The sequence below is a fragment of the Lathyrus oleraceus genome, chromosome 2, assembly GCF_024323335.1.
Source record: "Lathyrus oleraceus cultivar Zhongwan6 chromosome 2, CAAS_Psat_ZW6_1.0, whole genome shotgun sequence".
NCBI lineage: Eukaryota > Viridiplantae > Streptophyta > Magnoliopsida > Fabales > Fabaceae > Lathyrus > Lathyrus oleraceus.
This window is the reverse complement of record NC_066580.1, coordinates 2,218,152-2,235,896: the sequence shown is the minus strand read 5'-3', so window position 1 is coordinate 2,235,896 and position 17,745 is coordinate 2,218,152. Positions and strand designations below refer to the sequence as shown.

Sequence of the window (17,745 nt, the reverse complement as noted above, 5' to 3'; positions counted from 1 at the left end):
CATGTTGAAATCATCAGCGACTTCAATAAGGTTCACTTCTTCTGGTTCAGAATGATGGGTCGCAGCTACTTGTAGTGGATCGAAGTCGATCTTCATCTGGCTCCGTGTTTTGTCTCCAAACTTGAGTTTTCCTTCCTAGATGACATTTTGCACAAGATCCCTGAAAAGAAAACATTGAGACCTTTTATGACCTAGAAAACCATGGTATTTGCAAAACCCTATTTTCTTTCTTTGCTCTAAAGAGGGTACTTTATCACCCGGAGATACTATCATTTGACCATCTTTGACTAATAAGTCAAAAATTTCGTCACATTTTATAACGTCAAACATATAAGTTTTCTTAGGTAATTTGTCATTCTTTTCAGGTTCGACAGGATTTTTCCCATTCGTAGGTGCTAAAACTTTGCACGCATATGGTGGCCCTTGCGTCAATTCAGCAAGGTCGATCTCATTATCGTCGAAGTCTGAAAGTCCGTGACATGAACCTTCGTCATCATTCCTAAAATCGACATGGGTTACCCTTTTACCTTTATTTTCCCTAGCATTCTCCTCCTCAAATGTTCAAACTGTCGAACCCTGTTAGCCAATTGGGCCATATCCCTTAGGTATTGAGTATCTAATTTCTTTCTAATCGAATAGTCAAGGCCCCCAGCAGCCCTTTCGACCAGTTCATGCTCTGGTATTTGCGTAAAACACCTAGCTTTGAGTAATCGAAACCTATTTAGATAGTCATCAATTGGCTTAGTGAACTTTCGCTTGATACTAGCCAACTCCTTCAAACTTATCTTTGTTTGCCCCATGTAAAACTATTCATGGAACATTCTTTCCAATTGGTTCCAAGTGTGGATTGAACTTTGGGGCAAGGTGGTGAACCATGTGAAAGCATTATTTGTGAGAGAACTTGGAAAAAAATTTATCCTAAGGCTCCCATTGTTTGACATATCTCCAGTCTCAATTAAATATCTAGCCACGTGCTCGATAGTGGACTCAGTGGTATCCCCAGCAAACTTGGTGAATTTGGGGATTTTGGTTCTAGGGGGTGCTTCTTCCTGCAAGATATACTCTGACAAAGGTGACGTATAATTTGGCCTTCTAAGGCCGAAATTTACCCCATTTTGAACCATAATTCTTTCGACTATAGCTGCTAGATTATTATTTGCTTCCACATTGTCATGTCGAACTTGCCGTATGATATCATCAGCATTTTGGTTTCTATTCACCATTAATATCCTTGGTTCCCTGGGTATTTGTGGTTCAATCTTAGGGGGTACTGCTACTCCCCCATGGTTTTGTGGGATCTGGTTAATGGTGAGGTCTTCTTCAAAAGTGGCCTCTTGATTCTCTCTTACCCAATCTCTAGGAGGATGTCGTTGGTGCTGAGGTACACCAAGGAGTTCAGACATTCGTGTCACCTATGCTGTCATCTGTTGATTCGACTGAGTCGTATTTTGAATCAGAGGACTCAGCACGGTGGTCAAAGTCTGAGTCAACATTTGAACCATTTTATGGTTGCTTTCGTCCATATGTTGCCGCAGAGTTATTGGTAAGAGTAGGTAGTTGTGTTGGGTGTATCAAACCTTAAGATTGGTTAGTTCGACCCATGTTAATCCCAGACCCTTGCACTGGAGAATTTATGTTAACCACTGGTTCTGAAAAAGTAGAATCGGTGTTCTGTAAATTGGCCATTACTGAAGTTGACATTCCATACGGTTGTTCTCGACTACCAAATGGTATTGAGAAACCAGGGGGTACCAACGACCTATTTGGAATATCTCTAATTGGTGGGGGAGTAGGAGTAGGTCCCCTAGGCCCAATGTAGGTTAAAACTGGTTCAATATGAGAAATCGAATGCGTAGGCACCGAACTCACCATAGACGAAACTACTTCGGACACATGTGTTGTAGCCGTGTTTGCCCCTATCGAAGAAGAAGGGGCGTTATGTTACTGGTTGATGGATTTTGAGAGTTTTGGGTATCTGGCGCATTCACATTCGCCATCCTCGTATGGGATTCTCTCCCTACTCGTTGCTCGTTGTTTATGGTTATTTTACTACTTCTTACTAACATACAACGAATCTTTTCCCAAAAAAAAAAACTTAACAACCAGAACTAGACATAATTCGTAATGTTAACACTGGTCCCACTGGGCGTGCCAATTTGTTTACCTAGAAAATCAGTAAAAACCCGTTGATCTTCCAAATTTCTAAATTTGGTTACTTGCAGGATCGATCAGATTGATCCTAGGACATGTGCTAATTGTTTTGAGAATGAGTTTTGGTAATTACTAACACTCCAATAATAAGCACAAAATTAGAGTTGGAAATTGAATAAAAAGGGCTGGTATGAATGAGAAGTAAAGGACTTGCAATGATAAACAATTGACAAAAGTAAATGCTAAAAGCAAGGAAATTGTAAAAGGCTGTAAATGACGAAGAAAAGAAGAGTGTTTGAAATGAAGCAATAAAAAATGTATTTCTGGGAAAAATTAAAGATAACTTTGTATTGCTTTGAAGTAACTAACAATGGTGTAAACAAACATACATTCTGTGATTTACGATTCTTCTTCACACGAGTACTTGGTAAATTTACAGGTTTTTGTACATACTTTGACACACCTTTTTCTAATACTAAGATCCTATATTTATACTGGATAGAGATAACCGTTTCTGATGGTTCTTCAACCACTTCAAGACACGTGGCGCCTTACATGTACGTAATTATCTACTATGCTCCACGTGTACTCTCAACGGTTTCTGAGAAGGGCAAAGTTCCCTCCCTTATTTGAATTTTGAATCTTTGATCGAAAACCGTTTTCAACCGTTTGTTAAGAGATTCTTCTGGAGTCTCGACTGTATGCTGATCCTTATCAACCTTGCCCAGTCGAATCAACCCCAGCTGGTCGAATACCACTTCCTGGTCGAAAAGCAGTTGTACATATGATTTCCAATTTTGGTAATTCTTAATGGGCGTCGAAAATATGAGTTAACAGGAGGTCAAACACGACTCTAGTCATGTTGATATCCTGTGTATGTACTCAAGCTCGGGTATAGAGCTTCTCTCTTATGTGTTATCAACCCGACCCAACAACAACATATACAGATATCCAAAAAGTGAGAATATAATAAAGTAAATGTTGAATAATGTAAAGCGAGTAAGTTATAAAGATAAACACCAAAGACTAGCGAGGGAACAACCTAAACTAGGCTCGAATCCTTTTAGCGACTAGGAAGTACTCCAAGCAATGAAGCATCCCCAGTAGAGTCGCCAGCTAAAGCTATCGGAAATATACCCGAACGTATCGCACACTCGAACATACAACAGAGTCTCCATCGAACTTTATTTATTTCCGAAGAAAAGGGAAAAAATCGATAAAACCCGAGGGAAAGAGATATGTTGGGTAAGGAAGTCGGTTATACAAAGGGAAGGTATTAACACCCCAAACATCCATGGTACTCCATGGGAACCATCTTGATTATTCTTGCTCGAATAGGTGTGATATCTAAAGATTACTCGCAAAAGAATAAGGGAAAGGAAAAGAAATAGATAAAGTTTTCGGTGAGGATTGGGGCCCTCATGCCTACGTATCCTCATAGTGCAATGAGGAATTCAGAGCTCCGTAGTTCAAAGAACTAATGGTGGGAGATGAAAAGAATTGTGATCAGAATATGGTCTGAACCAAAGAATTATGTGTTGAACTCTAACAAGGGTGAAAACATGAACTCAAGAATAAGGTGGCTCTTACCAGCACGTGGGCTAGCATGGTTGCCGCTATATGGTAATGCCGAAAAGACTAAGAAATAAGTGTTTGGGCACAGTCCCAAGCGTCTCTTGGTTCACAAGGTGACGCAAGAAGGAGTGCAAAAAGGTAGTGTATTTGGATCAAAGATGATTGGTATATAACATGGAGTGAATGAAGGTAGAATATAAATGTATCATGGAGATGAACGGAATGAAGTGACCAAAGTCACAGAATTAAAGGTTTGGTAACAAGTGACTGAGGAAGTATGATTTGAAACCGAAAGGTGAAAGTGTATTGGAATCCATAGGAGAAATGGGATTTGTACCATATAGGGAAACGACGTTAAACGATACTTGGAACAACATGGTTGCCACTATTTGATATTTAGCCAAAACAGAAGGAATTAAATGTCTGGGTATTATCCAACAACTCTAGGGACAAATGTCGACTGCCGCTATATCGTCCTAAAAGGGTGTATATGGAATTTCAAAGAAAGATTGTGTTTCGATGTCAAAGAAGTAGTATGTCACTAGGTGAACGATTGATGATCGAATGTAGATAATAGATAGTGAAAGATATGGATGGCGCCCTAAGGCGGAAGGAGGAATAATTAGAAGTATGCTCGCCAAGGATTTGCATCCTCGTGCCTACGTATTCTCATCGTGCAATTAGAAAATCAGAGCAATCTTAGTTCGTGGAACCACGAGAACAAAAAGGGAGATAAGTGAAGGAAAGCATAACTTGTACCAACATAATGGTATCAAGGGAACCCACAAATGAATGGAACTTGAAATCAAAGAGTAAACAGACATTTACTAGTACAACTCTTGATTCACAAGATAGGCTGCCGCTATATCGTCCTAAAAGGGTATATGAGGGGCCCAAGAGAAAGTATTGTTGTGTATAAGGAACAATATATCACTGGATGGGGAATAAACAGTTTGATATCAAAGAAGGATAGTATCTTGGATCCAAGAAAGAGATAGACTCTGAATCAAAGAGCGAGGTGGTGTCTAAACCCAAAAATATTGAATTAAATGTTTGGAGGTACTCCAAACAACTCTCGATTGATGAGGTGGACTGCCGTTATATCGTCCTAAAAGGATGTACAAGGAGTCCAATGAGAAGTATAGTTGATCTCAAAAAGATGATATTGATTGATGAATGACAAAACGATTGATAAATAGGGTAGCTCGCGGAGAAACTAGGTTCTCCTGCCTACATATCCTTATAGTGCAATAAGGAAATCAGAGCTTTCATAGTTCAACCTACTAGGGATGAAAACAAGAATGATTAAGGAGACAAAATGAGTGATAGAATGATTGAATGAAAGAGTGGAATAGACTTGATAGTTACTTGATAAGAATCACACTAAAGTCTAAGAATAAAGGTGGATAGATAAGCAATGGGCCAAACGTCCCGCACCCAAAGATATCCAAAATGAGTGTAGGAAAGCTTCAGTCTCATTCCTTCTTTACCACTTAAGGCTTGTGGCATATGATTATCATCCTGACTTTCAAGTTACTGGAGGAAAATCTTTGTTGTTGTTTGTTGTAATTGTGAAGAGAGAGACTTGACAGTTGATTGAAGAGGATCACACTAAAGTCTATGAATAAGGGCAGGTGCTTTGAATAGCTAGGGCCTACGCCCCGTGCGCAAAGTTGCTCTAGACAAGGATATGAAAAACTTCATCTCATCATTCCCTACTGCTTAAGGCTCATGACGTGTGATACTTCTTATAACTAACAAGTTGTTGGAGGAGAGTCTTCTTTGTTGATCCATGTGTTGATGTTGTTTTATGTGAAGAAGACTTGGTGGTGTTTGATTTGCATTGTATTAAAGCCTATGAATGAAGACGAGTGTTTTGAATAGCTAGGGCCTACACCCCGTATGCAAAGTCACTCTAGACAAGGGTAGGAGAAACCCTGTCTCATCATTCCTCATTACTTAAGGCTTATGACATGCAATTTGAATCGTAGTTACCAAGTGTTGACCTTTGATGTATCTTGTATAATCCGATGCTCGATTTGCCTATGATGCCTTGCATGAAAGTCTGGACTTGAAGCTTTGAGATCCATAACATTAGAATTAGTCTTATCAAGTAATCAAGGGGCTTTTAATAACTTGATTAGATTGTGGGATTATACATGATCAAAGGATTTAGTTAATCAAAATTTCTTTTAATCAACTTTAAATCGGAGGGTTTGAATTATTTAATAATTATGTACAACAAAAGATTAATCGGTTAAAACCTAATTAACATCATCACTAATAAATTAAAATCTAATGTTTCTAATCACTTTAACGAATCTAATTAGAAGTTAAAAATCTAATCAATTTCTAACAGACTAATTAATTTAATTAATTTCTAAAACCCAAATCAAATTCTAAAAATTAATCAATCCAGTTAATTTGTAGAACCTAAACAAGTTCTAAAAATTAATTAAATCTAATTAATTTCTAAAACTTTAATCAAATTCAAAAAATTAATTAAATTAAATATCTAAAATCTAACTAACAAGATTAAAATTCTACTTATTCTAATCCTAAGTTTTTTAATTCTAATTATTTCTAAAATCTAAAATGTTCCTAATCATATTTTAATCACAAAACAAAATACTAGGGAAAATATAAAAAAGAAAGGTTTAAAAGATAAAAGGGTTTAAAGCATAACCCAAAGTTGAAGGCCCAAGCAAAATTATTGTATGAATTATTTTCAGCTATAAAAAAATCAATGTGCTTAAGAAAAGATGCAAATGGGCTCCAATTAAAACAACAACAAAATGGACCGTATTAAACAAAAATGAGAAGAAAATAAATTCCCTCCCCAACCAAACCGGATCGGTCGACCGGTTCACCAGACCGAATCGGACCGGTCCGGGTAACACCCCCTCCCCCTTTCACAAAAACGTAAAAATTCATAGAAATGAAAAAGTGTTGCGGTGCACTTTCATCCGGCCGCGGCGGCGGTTGCCTTGGGGGGCCGCCGGCGGCGGTCCCCCCTCCTCCAAGGGGTGTTGTGATTCTTCATCTTCTCCACTTCTTCAAAATCCATCGATGCTTCTTTAAGATTTTGAGGTAAGTGAGAAAAATCCAAATTTTGCTAAAAAATATTCAAATAAAAGTGTTTCTTGCTTGAAATGTTATGGGTTTTCATGATTGAATGTTTATTTTTGATAATTTTCATTATTTATGATGGATTTGAGATGTTGGGATTTAAGAAAAAAATGACTTTTTATGTTTAGACATATTTGAAAATTGTAGAAAAAATGGATTATTATAACCATCTATTAGTGCTAACTCAATGTAAATCATGTAATTTGAATACTAAAATTATGCTAGAAATTGTCATGCTAATTACCACTTGAAAAGTTGATTTTTTGAAAATGCAAATACGTGCTTATGGAAAAAAGTTTGTTTTCATGGAGACAATTTTCTATTTTGAACTTGGTTAATTGCTATGTCAAGTATGTCAATTCTATGTCATTGATTATACTAAGAATTGAAGAATATTTGTTAAACTAATTTCTATGTTACTTGCACTTTTGTTTCTTTAGAAATAAGTGCTTATGTAAAAAAGCTATTTTGATCTATGCCCAAATCAAAGCTATTGTTATACTAACTACAACTCTATTGCTATGTTAAGTGCAAACCTTGGTTAGACTATAGGAAAAACTATGCTATGTCATTTTCATGCTACTTTAATGATTAATTCTTGAATAAGTAAACTACTTGTTATGATCAAATTAACCTCAAAACAATAGCATAATATAAAGGCTCTACCACATGCAATTAACAAGATCAGCCACACAAGAGGACTCATGGCAATGATGTGGAAATAGTAAAAGTTCAAGGCTTACCAACGGAGCATAGACTTGCTCCGGTGTGTGTTGAAATGTTACCGAAAAGAAGCAAAATCCGAAGAAAAAAACTTCAAGAGGTAATCCTTTTATTATGCTTCCAATAGCCCAAGTGATGAGATGAATATTGATGATTAGAAGTTGAAAATTAGGAGGTGATAGAAAAGTGATCAAGCTTGAATCTTGATGAAATTGTTGAAAATTGATGGACACTTGAATTGTTGAGAATGATGATGAATCTTGAATTGTTGAATTGTGATGAATGTCGAATGATAATTGTTGAATGCTTGTGGTTAAATTCTATAAAAACTAGAATTTCAATGTGAAATTTTAGATGGTAATGATGATGAACTTTGGTGGAAGTTATGAAAATGTTGAGAGAAAAGTTAGAGGTTAGAAGCAAAATGGTGAAAAAATGGTTAGAGTCATTAAAATTCTAAAATTGAGAAAAAAGAATGTTTATATAGATTTTTTGGTTAATTATGATTCCTTGGATTATGATCCAACTCATCATTTTATCAATGGTTAGAAATTAATCGAAAATTAGTTACGGATCACTAAACTTAGTCGTTGGGTCAATTGTTATCAATGGTTGAGGTTTAATGAAAACTTGCTTAATTTTGTGTTAGTTTGTGAATTTTAAGGAAGTTAGAGTTAGTTAGGGAGGCTAAGGGTAAATGAGTAAATGCATGGTTTCGTGTTAAAATAGGTAGTTAGGGGTAATTAGAAGCAAGACATGTTTCATTTTAGCATAAGTGCCAAGTTTAGGGGTAAGGTGAATGATCACAAACTTGGAACTTGAAAAATAATGAAATTATACTCTGATTTTTAATGATTTTGAAATTGGATTTTTTTTTGACTCATTCTACATCTTCAAACGCTTTTGGGAATTGATTTGTTGTTGGAAATAAATAATTTTGAATGGTGCAAATTATGGATCAAATTACCAATTTTTTGTGTATGAATAGGTTTGGAAAAGTGGGGGAAATAGAAAGATCATGCCAAAATTTCTAAGGATTTATGCAGTATTTTTGTGTGACTTTCCCATAACTTTTGGATGACTTTGATTGATGAGTTTGGTGATTTATTTGTTTTATTTTCTTCCATGTAGCAAGGATAAAAAAAAGTGGTGGAAGAGTTCTCTTGAAGAACCAAGGAAAGAATGAGAAAAAAAACATGGAAAGAGAGCTTGAAAGATGGAAAGTGTTGAAAATCCTTTCATGAAACATGTTCATGACATAATTGATTTTTTTATGAAAATTCTGAACTCTTGTAATGAAATGAATGTGGGATAGATCTAGGAATATTTAGGAGTCAAAATTGAGTCAATGGTCAAAAGTTGACCAAAAGTCAACTGTTGACCAAAAAGTCAACCATACCAAAATGATGTAATTTTTTTTATTTTTTTCCTTGTAATCCCTTATCTTCACTCGTGTCTCAAACAATAAGCCGTGTATCATGAATAAATAAAATATTATGTCAATTTTCAATTTTGCCTTTTTCTTTCAGTTCAAGCAATCTTCTAAGCAAAACATCGTCATTAAAGGGCCTATGTCTCAATTGTCGTAAATGAAGATGGAATGATAAAATATACAATATATACAAATGAAATGAATGAAACCTACACATGCATGATAAATGATATGAATAAAGTCGTAAGCTAGGTAAAAGAAAAAAGGTAGGACAAATTTTGAGGTATGACAGCGCCGTCTGTGGGAACCGACTTCTGATTCTTGTGTTTTTCATGATTTTACTATCGCTCTCTTATTCATCAGTTTATAACCTTCTTAGATCACAGAATAAAGAGCCCTTCAGAATCAAACATGAGGATTCGTCATGTTCGATCCGATCAACCGTCATTTCAATTTCAGTTCCCGCAAAAATTTCATGAATGGACTATCCTAGATCCAAATTCAGATATGTATTAGAATTTTCGGAAAATGGAGGGAGTATATACTATCAAAGATTCCTGATCAACCTCCTAATCGTGTATCACTTTAACTATCCATCATTGACACAATCTTTACCATAATGATTTATGGCGTAGATATGTGACATGCACACTTTCTCTAGGAGATGAAGAACTTCTCAAGGGAGATCCCAATATTCTTATTGTTGCTTGTATTAGTTAAATACTCTAAAACTATTACACAATTTTGATAATTGATGTACTAACTGTCAAATGTTGCAACCACAAAGAACATTTTGTGTATTTCATGCAGGGTGACATGAGTTAGTCTCTCGGGACATATTTCACATTTAAGGATCACAATTATGAACATAGATGACACACTCTCTCTTAGGAATTAGCCACTGCAAGAGTGTAAGTGGGGGATTCTGGAGGCGTCCACCCCGAACTAGGTCAGCCCTATGGGTAGGGACAAGAATCTTACCTTTAGACGGAGACAATTATTAATGACATAGAGAAATTGCACTAATTCTTCACAATCGGATCTAGTATCAACGGAGCTCCAATTGAGACGGGGACAATTTTTGTTTTTCATGAGCCAATGTTTTTACTTATAAATGCTCTACATTTACCTCTCTTCTTCTTTATGGAAAAGAATTCCTCTAAGCCTTTTTCAGTAATTTTCCCCACCTGCTAACTAAATCATTGTGCTATTTAATTGTTATTGTCAGCTCATAGGCATCCAAATTCAATTCAACTAATTTCTGTTACAAGAAATATCAATTCTATTTTCACTTTTTGTTTTTCACCTCTCCTATATTTTTACTCATAAATACTCTACTCTTTCTTCTCTTCTTCCTTATACCAAAACAAATTGAACTAAATCACTTTCTACTTTCCGAAACCCTAAAATAGAACTTCAACCATAAGTTATTGGTTAAATTTAAATGTAAAACATAATTATGTTGCGGAATCTTTAATATCATTTGAATTTAAATGTAAAACATAATTATGTTGGGGCATCTTTAATATTATTTGAGTTGAGCAGGTGTTCATTAACATACCTATTCACTCATACGCTAGAGAGACTTGGACGGAACTATCAATGTTAAATAAGTCCATTGTCTTATTCACGTCTCATGTCTCATGAGAATATTAGTACTTTTGACATATCAGTTTTAGGTGCCAAGAAATCATGGTTCAAACTCTTCCCTCTTCACTGCTCGGCCGCTCCCTTGCATTGAGATTTTCGAGAAAATCAAAGATTCATAATTAGTTTGGTTTGATTTAAACACCAACATGATTAAACACCTTGGTTTCAAAGTAGATCGAGTTAATCGTAGTGGTTGGATAGTAATTATAACAAAAATATGCTTTCCATTGGAGCAATAAACATTTAATTGTGTTTTTTTTTTCATCTAAGAATGAAATGTATAAATAATAGCTATTAGAATTTATCCTACTTACCAAGTGACTTGTAGTTTGTTCCAGATGCGGCAATTATTATATTGTAGTAAAACAAAATGAAAATTTGAGAAGCAATTTGATCATATGTTTCGTTTCTGTTATAAATTGGATCACTGTTGCTCTTGGTCAGAGGTAGTTTTAATGGCTCTTAATCATTTTGGTGATGAAATCAGTATACTGTCCAACTAGTTCCTGAAACTCTAAGGCTATTATTGCTGTGTAATTTTTTTTTTAATTACACAGAATATAGCATTTGTTTGTATTTGAATAACAGATGCATTGAGGTACTGCAGTTATCATTTGACACAATTGACATAATGTTTAGCCCAATTGAAGCAGTAAAAAAAATCAGTGTGAGAATGCACCAACGGCACCTCAACAATTTCAGTATCATTTTTATGATCAATGACCTGAGCAATACAATCCTCTAAGCTTATATTTTCTGATGTTTTGTGATTGCAGAAACATTAAATTGACTATTCGCATGCTATCCTAGTAAACAAATCATGCAGAAACAAAGGCTATATGCGTAAGTGTGATTTCATCCAACACTCTAATACAATTATTTGCTTATTGCTCCAATTGAAACCATACTTTTGTTATAAATTACTATCCGACCAAAAGAATTAATTCGGCAGTTAACTCGGCCTGCTTTGAATCCAAGGTGCTTAATCGTGTTGGTATTAAAATCAAACCAAACTAATTCAGAGTCTTCATTTCTAAAGAATACTTCACCCATCTTCCCCACTCCTATAGGAATCTCAAACCAAGGGAGCGGTCCAACAGTGAAGAGCTTGTACCACGATTCCTTGACACCGAGTTCACCTAAGACTGATACGCCAACGGTAGATGTCATAGCAGACATATCCGAATGATACGTGAAAAAGCCAATGGAGTCATTTAACACCAACAATCCCGCACACGGCTCTGCGACAGATAAGGGAATGGTGGCGATTGAGGGAATGGGTGTGTTAATGAACACCTCATTGCTCAAATCAAATGATATTAAAGATAACCCGACATAATCATTTTCTCCATCTAAATTCAACCAATGACATACTCCGTCAGAGTATAGTCGAAAAGTCCCAAAAAAAGAATTAGTCTTAGCACAACTTGGCATATCGATTTCAAGCTTCTTCCAAGAGTTACTTTTTAAGCTATAAATCTCCCAAAAGGGCTTTAATGATTTATCTTCCATCAATATTAAATCTCTATCAGACGGAAGAGTGTGGAACCTATCTGTAAGCGATATATTTCGAATCAACTTATAGTCATCTCCAACAGAGTCATAACCAAACCCTTGAAGATTAGGAATAGGAATAAAACTTACTGCACAGTCAAAATTAAGTGTAACCGGCGGAGAAAACGACATAGGTTGGCTTGAATGAATGACCTTCAACTCATTAGTAGCAGGGCTCCACAATACAATTTTGTTCTTAAGAGGTTGTTCAAAACAAAGTATGCCATTAACACTGCCAAAACCAAGAAACGCCAAGTTATCGATTTGATCGGGCCAATCTAGCTCGACCATATTCTCAAAACTGTCACCGGAAAGAGAATACATTTTTTTTAAACCATGGAGATGTAGGAGGAGAGATGTATCATCGTCATAAGAACATTTGGAGAAGAAATTCCGGCTATACATACTCATGAAACTAGGATTGTTAGATAAGAGAGACCATGATTTACGAACACATCCGAATCGCTTCAAAGATTTAAACGACAATTTCGATAGAATGAGTAAAGCAACGTCATCATTTATATAATTGATCACCTTATCATTCCTAACAACCAAAGGTTTCTCCATCTGTTAAATTATACATAAAATCAAAAAGTAGTAAATTTTATAAACATATGAATAGAAAACGATAAAAGCATAATATTGAAACAAAAAATGTATTCAAACTAAAAATTTGATGGATTTAACCAGTATCGAAATATGAAGAAATTTGAAGAAATGAAACAATGTCTATAAAATGGCGTACCGAGTTTGTGAAGAAAAACAATGGAAATGAGGGTTTGAGTTTCCGAAGGATAGAGAAGAAATGTTATAAACAAGAATATTTATAAGTGAAAATTTTGAAAAGTGAAAAAATAAAAGATCAAAATACACACTTCTTCTAGATAAATTTGAATGGGGCTGGATTTGATGCAAGTTGGTAAATTAAGGGAAAACCGATTCACTTCAATATGTATTTTGACAAAAAGTATTTTTCAAAATATTATAAATTTTTTTAAATTTTCTTTTTATAAATTAAAAGACTAATTTTGATATATTATAACATAAATCTACATTATTAAAAATAAAATTATAGTCATAATCACAGTTTTTAAAAAAAATCTATTTTAAAAATAATTTTTATGAAAAACTATTTGAAATAGCTTCAAAATTAAGTGATTTTTTAAAATTTTGTATCCAAATTTTTTTTCTAATAAAATGATGAAATACCTAAAATAACATTTTAAAAATAACTATTCAAACCAAATTTTTATTTGAAATCTTTATGAAAAATTTTTTTGTAAAATTTTTTTACATCAAAATATATTACACTCTAAAAATCATTTAAAAAAAAAACCAAAACAAACGGGATATTTATCATAATCTTCTTCAATTCAGTCAATTACCAATTTCATAAAAAAATCCATAAAATCTTTATTTTTAATTTATATTTCTATATATAAAAAATTTCAATAGCTTTAAAAGGTAGTCAATTTCGTGAATAAAATAAAATAAAAATTAAAGTATATTAGAACAAAATATTTTTAAAAAAGAGGAAAAAGTTTTAAAATAAAAAAATTTATTAAAATTTTGAGTATTTGACCAATATATAAATACCATTGAAATAATCTAACTTTTTTTGGAAATACAATAAATAATAAGTATATATTAATAATAATAATTAATTAATTAATAACTTTTTGACCAATATATATAACCATTTATATATCTATTTTTTTTATAAAAAATATAATAATAATTAATGAATTAAAAAACTAATTTTTTAAATTTAAAAAGGATATAAAACTTTGTTAACCAATGTTCTGAGCTACCTAGGATGCAATAAATAAATAAAAATTAAATAACATTTGTCTCATTGTTTGTTGTATGGCCCTTTAGAATGGGGTTTTGAGGCACCTTGTGTCCTCTTTTTTTAGCACTTCCATGTTTATCTCCATTAGTATTTGAACTTTACTATCAAATAGAAGGGAAACAAACGTCTTGATCGATTGAGTAGGTTGAATCTAAGTTTTGGGGTTAATGGATGAAGTGGTGACTCTATCCTCCTCACGAATTTTCTAGCCATGAATTGTGGGATTTAATATTTAGGATTTAGAATTTGGAGCTTGAAGTTGTGTTTAGTTCCCACGGACATGGTTAATGTTCCTTCTGATAAGGAAGTTTTTCTTGAAGGTGGATGATCAGTCACCATTTGTGTTAGATTTATCATCATTTGGATGTCAAAAACATGTGAATTATTGTTAGTAATATGGTATTGTAGGTCTCTTTTTAGTAAACTTTTGTCATGTCTTTATTTGTTGTGGTTTGATTGTTTATAGGTTATTTTACGCGTTTGAGGTAATGTTTCATGTTTTGACAAGTCTGAAGAGACAAAGGAAAAATGATCAAAGCTAAATTCAGGCCAAAATGCATGAGCAGAAGGAAAAATGAGAAAACTGCACACCTACTGCCCATATGCGTATGAGGTAGCTCATACACGTATGGCCACTCAACCTTACCTCACATGATACGCGCAACAACAAAGTAGAAAAATAAGTTCACTAGCCATACACGTATGAGGTCCCAGCTTATGCCACTAGTGACCAGGTCGATCCCTTACATGTATGTGATCAGGCATATTATACGCTCTACCCTAGGCCATACGCATATGGTGAAGAATAAAAATAGGCCATACGTGTATGAGAGCAAGCCATACGCGCATGGAACGACCTAAATTTGAAGGATAAAAGCCTAGAATTGACCTATTTTTCCAGAGAACACGAATTCCCAAGGGTTAAATAACTTTTGACGGCAAAAAGACATTTTGAAGGCTGTAAAACTCATATTTTCAAGGTGGATCAAGAATTTTCATGAACCCTAAGTGATTGAAGACTTAATTTCACCTAGTAATCTGTAATGCCTACAACTTTTGTGATGTTTTTCTTTATTATTATGAGTAGCTAAATCATTCATTGCTAGAGATTGTCTATGATTTGAATTTGTTGATAATTTCTACTTGAACCTTGTGATAACAACAATTTCTAGTTTATCTAATTTACTTTAGATTTCTGCTTAATGATTTCTCTTTCAGAAAAATTGAGTTTGATTGATAGTTAATATTTAGGCATGACTATCGATGTTAAGGCTCAATTGAACGTATTTTGTAGTAGATATCACCTAGGACTAGGGATACCTTATGGGAACCGGATTGTTCTTGATAAATTAATGCTTAAATTTATCTATAATTCAATATGGACATGAGTTAATTTGAATGTTTAAAGGTTTGATCACTAAGGACTTAGGAGTAAATTTTCTTAAGATCCGTTAATCAGTAATTCCAAATAAGTTGTTGCAAGGCCAGGTTAGAATAGTTAACGAATTCTATCATACACCTTCCATAGCATGTATACTCTTATTGCTTTCATCCTTTCAACTATCATGTCTACTGTTATTTGTTAGTTTATTTTTCTTTATAAAAACACCAATTCAAAACCCCTAAGTCTTTTGTTTAACTAAATAAAAACACGAGATATGTATCGTCACGCAGTCCTTGAGATCGATATATGATTTCTTTTTTTTACTATATCGACATATTAGTACACTTGCTAATTAACCGATTAGAGGAAATGTCACATATTTGTAATCCTAGGCCTAGAGATATTACTCATCTAGTTGTGTTGATCGGAAGGAGTTAAGCGTGGTACCTGCAAGCAGCTTGGTGGTCAAGTTGGTGATTGTCAGATATGAAAGGGTTAAAATTTATGGAATTTTAGTGTACCTTGAATTGACGATTGCGCTTCCGTTTATAGGGGGTCTACTAGAGATTCTAAAGACCTACTAGATTTGCTATAATCATCATTTTTCAAGCGGAAATGTGTCAGAATATAATTTGTCATGTTATCTAATGGTCATGCTTCAATTATTATCCTGAATCAGGTGTTTTTCTATGGCAGCTTCATGCTTACTTCTGAGAGCCTAGAAAATTCTTTTCAGTAATAGTTATAGAACTGATATGTCATCTTCAAAGTTATTGAACCAGGGGTATTAGGGAATATCGACATAAATGTCTGTCTTATTGGGATTTAAGTTTTTAATGGCCTTCTTCCACTTTCGATCGAGAATCTAGGCTAAGACCATGTAGGAACAAAAACCATTGCCTCTCTTCAAAATGAAAATGAAAATAATCAAGGAAATTGATCTCTTTAGGGAAAATTTTCGTAAGTATAAATTATCTTTACTTTTTTTTATACTTTAACAGACAAATCTATTAAGTGTGTTGAATGCAAAATCTTACAAAATAAAATTAATATTTGCATAAAGTTCTTACTAGATTTATCAAAGGGAGAGTAATCTGAATATTATATTTGGTAATCTAATATGGGCTTATAATAAAGTTGGATAAGACTAGCAACCTAAAAGGAATGCTAAGTCGTTCAAAAAGATTTATCGCTCAAATAGGACCTTTAATCTTAACTTGTCCAAATGCTCTTTTTGTAGTAAACATGGTTATATTTCTTATACTTGCTTTATAAGAAAAATAAATGATGAAACAAATATGAAATGGAATCACAAAGATAATGTGTATTTCATTCACTAACACTAGAGGACCCAAATGACCTAGGTATCAAAATTTAAGATTGGATATGGGACGTATGTATGCTCTACAATATCAAAATCAAAACGATATTGTATAAATGATTGTTCAAAAAACATGTGACTATTATAAATGTCATATTATCATATTTTACTCAAAAGAGAGAAGAGTGTGTATTTTATAATATTATCTTTTAAAATTAATTCCTGAGAAAAATGTCTCTAAAAAGAAAAGATAAGAAAGATGCATTGTCTTATCAAAAGAAAACTAAAGAATGGGTAACAAAAGGGAGAAAATATTGAATCTCGATACTTTTTACAATGTATCCTATGTGGAAAAAGAAGTTGGTGATCAGGTGGTGAATTTGATAATGGAAGGTCTATGTCTATAATACGGTGATGATATTCTGTCATTGCATATTTTCGATCGAAGAAATGGACCAAAACAAGTCAAAGAGGAGAAAAAATAAAGATTAAAGACCAAAGAAAGATGCAAAATTGACCAAATATGAGAGGAGAGCTGAGATTGTCAACTTTAAGCAACAAGAAACCGGTTATTATATGACTCTTGGGAGAGATTCAAGTTACTTCTACGCAGCTACGCCGATGCCCCAATCACAATATGAACAATATGAGTTAGATGTAAAATTTTATTAAAGGTCTCAAGAGTCAAACACATATGTTGCTAGGTGCTTCCGCAGGAGGCACGATTAGACGAATGACTGAAACACGGGTAAAAGACCTCATTGAAAAGATGTGCATGAATGAGTATCATTATAAAAGTGAAAGGTTGGTTAAGCTTGAAACTAGTGGCACACCCAAAGGTATGTTAATTGTTGATATTCATATTACTTTATTAGCTCAAATTGAATTGTTGAATAAGTAGCTAGCTGAAGGATGATTAAATAAAGCTAATGTGTGACAGGTACAATCACTTAGGTGTGACTTTTGTGAAGGAG

General features: G+C 33.9%; 1 protein-coding gene and 1 long non-coding RNA gene across 3 annotated transcripts; one reads left to right on the top strand and one right to left on the bottom strand.

Annotated features, from left to right (window-relative positions):
* Positions 1–6,686: 6,686 nt before the first annotated feature.
* On the top strand, positions 6,687–9,088 carry LOC127117479 (uncharacterized). The gene is made up of 3 exons (XR_007801980.1): positions 6,687–6,816; positions 7,503–7,678; positions 8,710–9,088. It is a non-coding gene; the product is annotated as an uncharacterized LOC127117479 (long non-coding RNA).
* Positions 9,089–11,344: 2,256 nt separating this feature from the next.
* Positions 11,345–13,072, bottom strand: LOC127117478 (F-box protein CPR1). 2 transcript variants are annotated; one of them, XM_051047506.1, is made up of 3 exons: positions 12,960–13,072; positions 12,305–12,781; positions 12,076–12,213 (listed from the first exon to the last, which is right to left on the bottom strand). In XM_051047506.1, exons 2-3 carry the CDS (start codon positions 12,779–12,781, stop codon positions 12,178–12,180), a joined length of 513 nt encoding a protein of 170 aa, XP_050903463.1. In that variant the 5' UTR covers positions 12,960–13,072; the 3' UTR covers positions 12,076–12,177. The 2 variants fall into 2 exon arrangements, with proteins under 2 accessions (XP_050903462.1, XP_050903463.1); XM_051047505.1 differs by having other exon boundaries at positions 11,345–12,781.
* Positions 13,073–17,745: the final 4,673 nt, after the last annotated feature.

Bases quoted from the DNA above. Each gene is read 5' to 3' on its own strand.
- LOC127117478 (XM_051047505.1), bottom strand. From the start codon at position 12,781: ATGGAGAAACCTTTGGTTGTTAGGAATGATAAGGTGATCAATTATATA.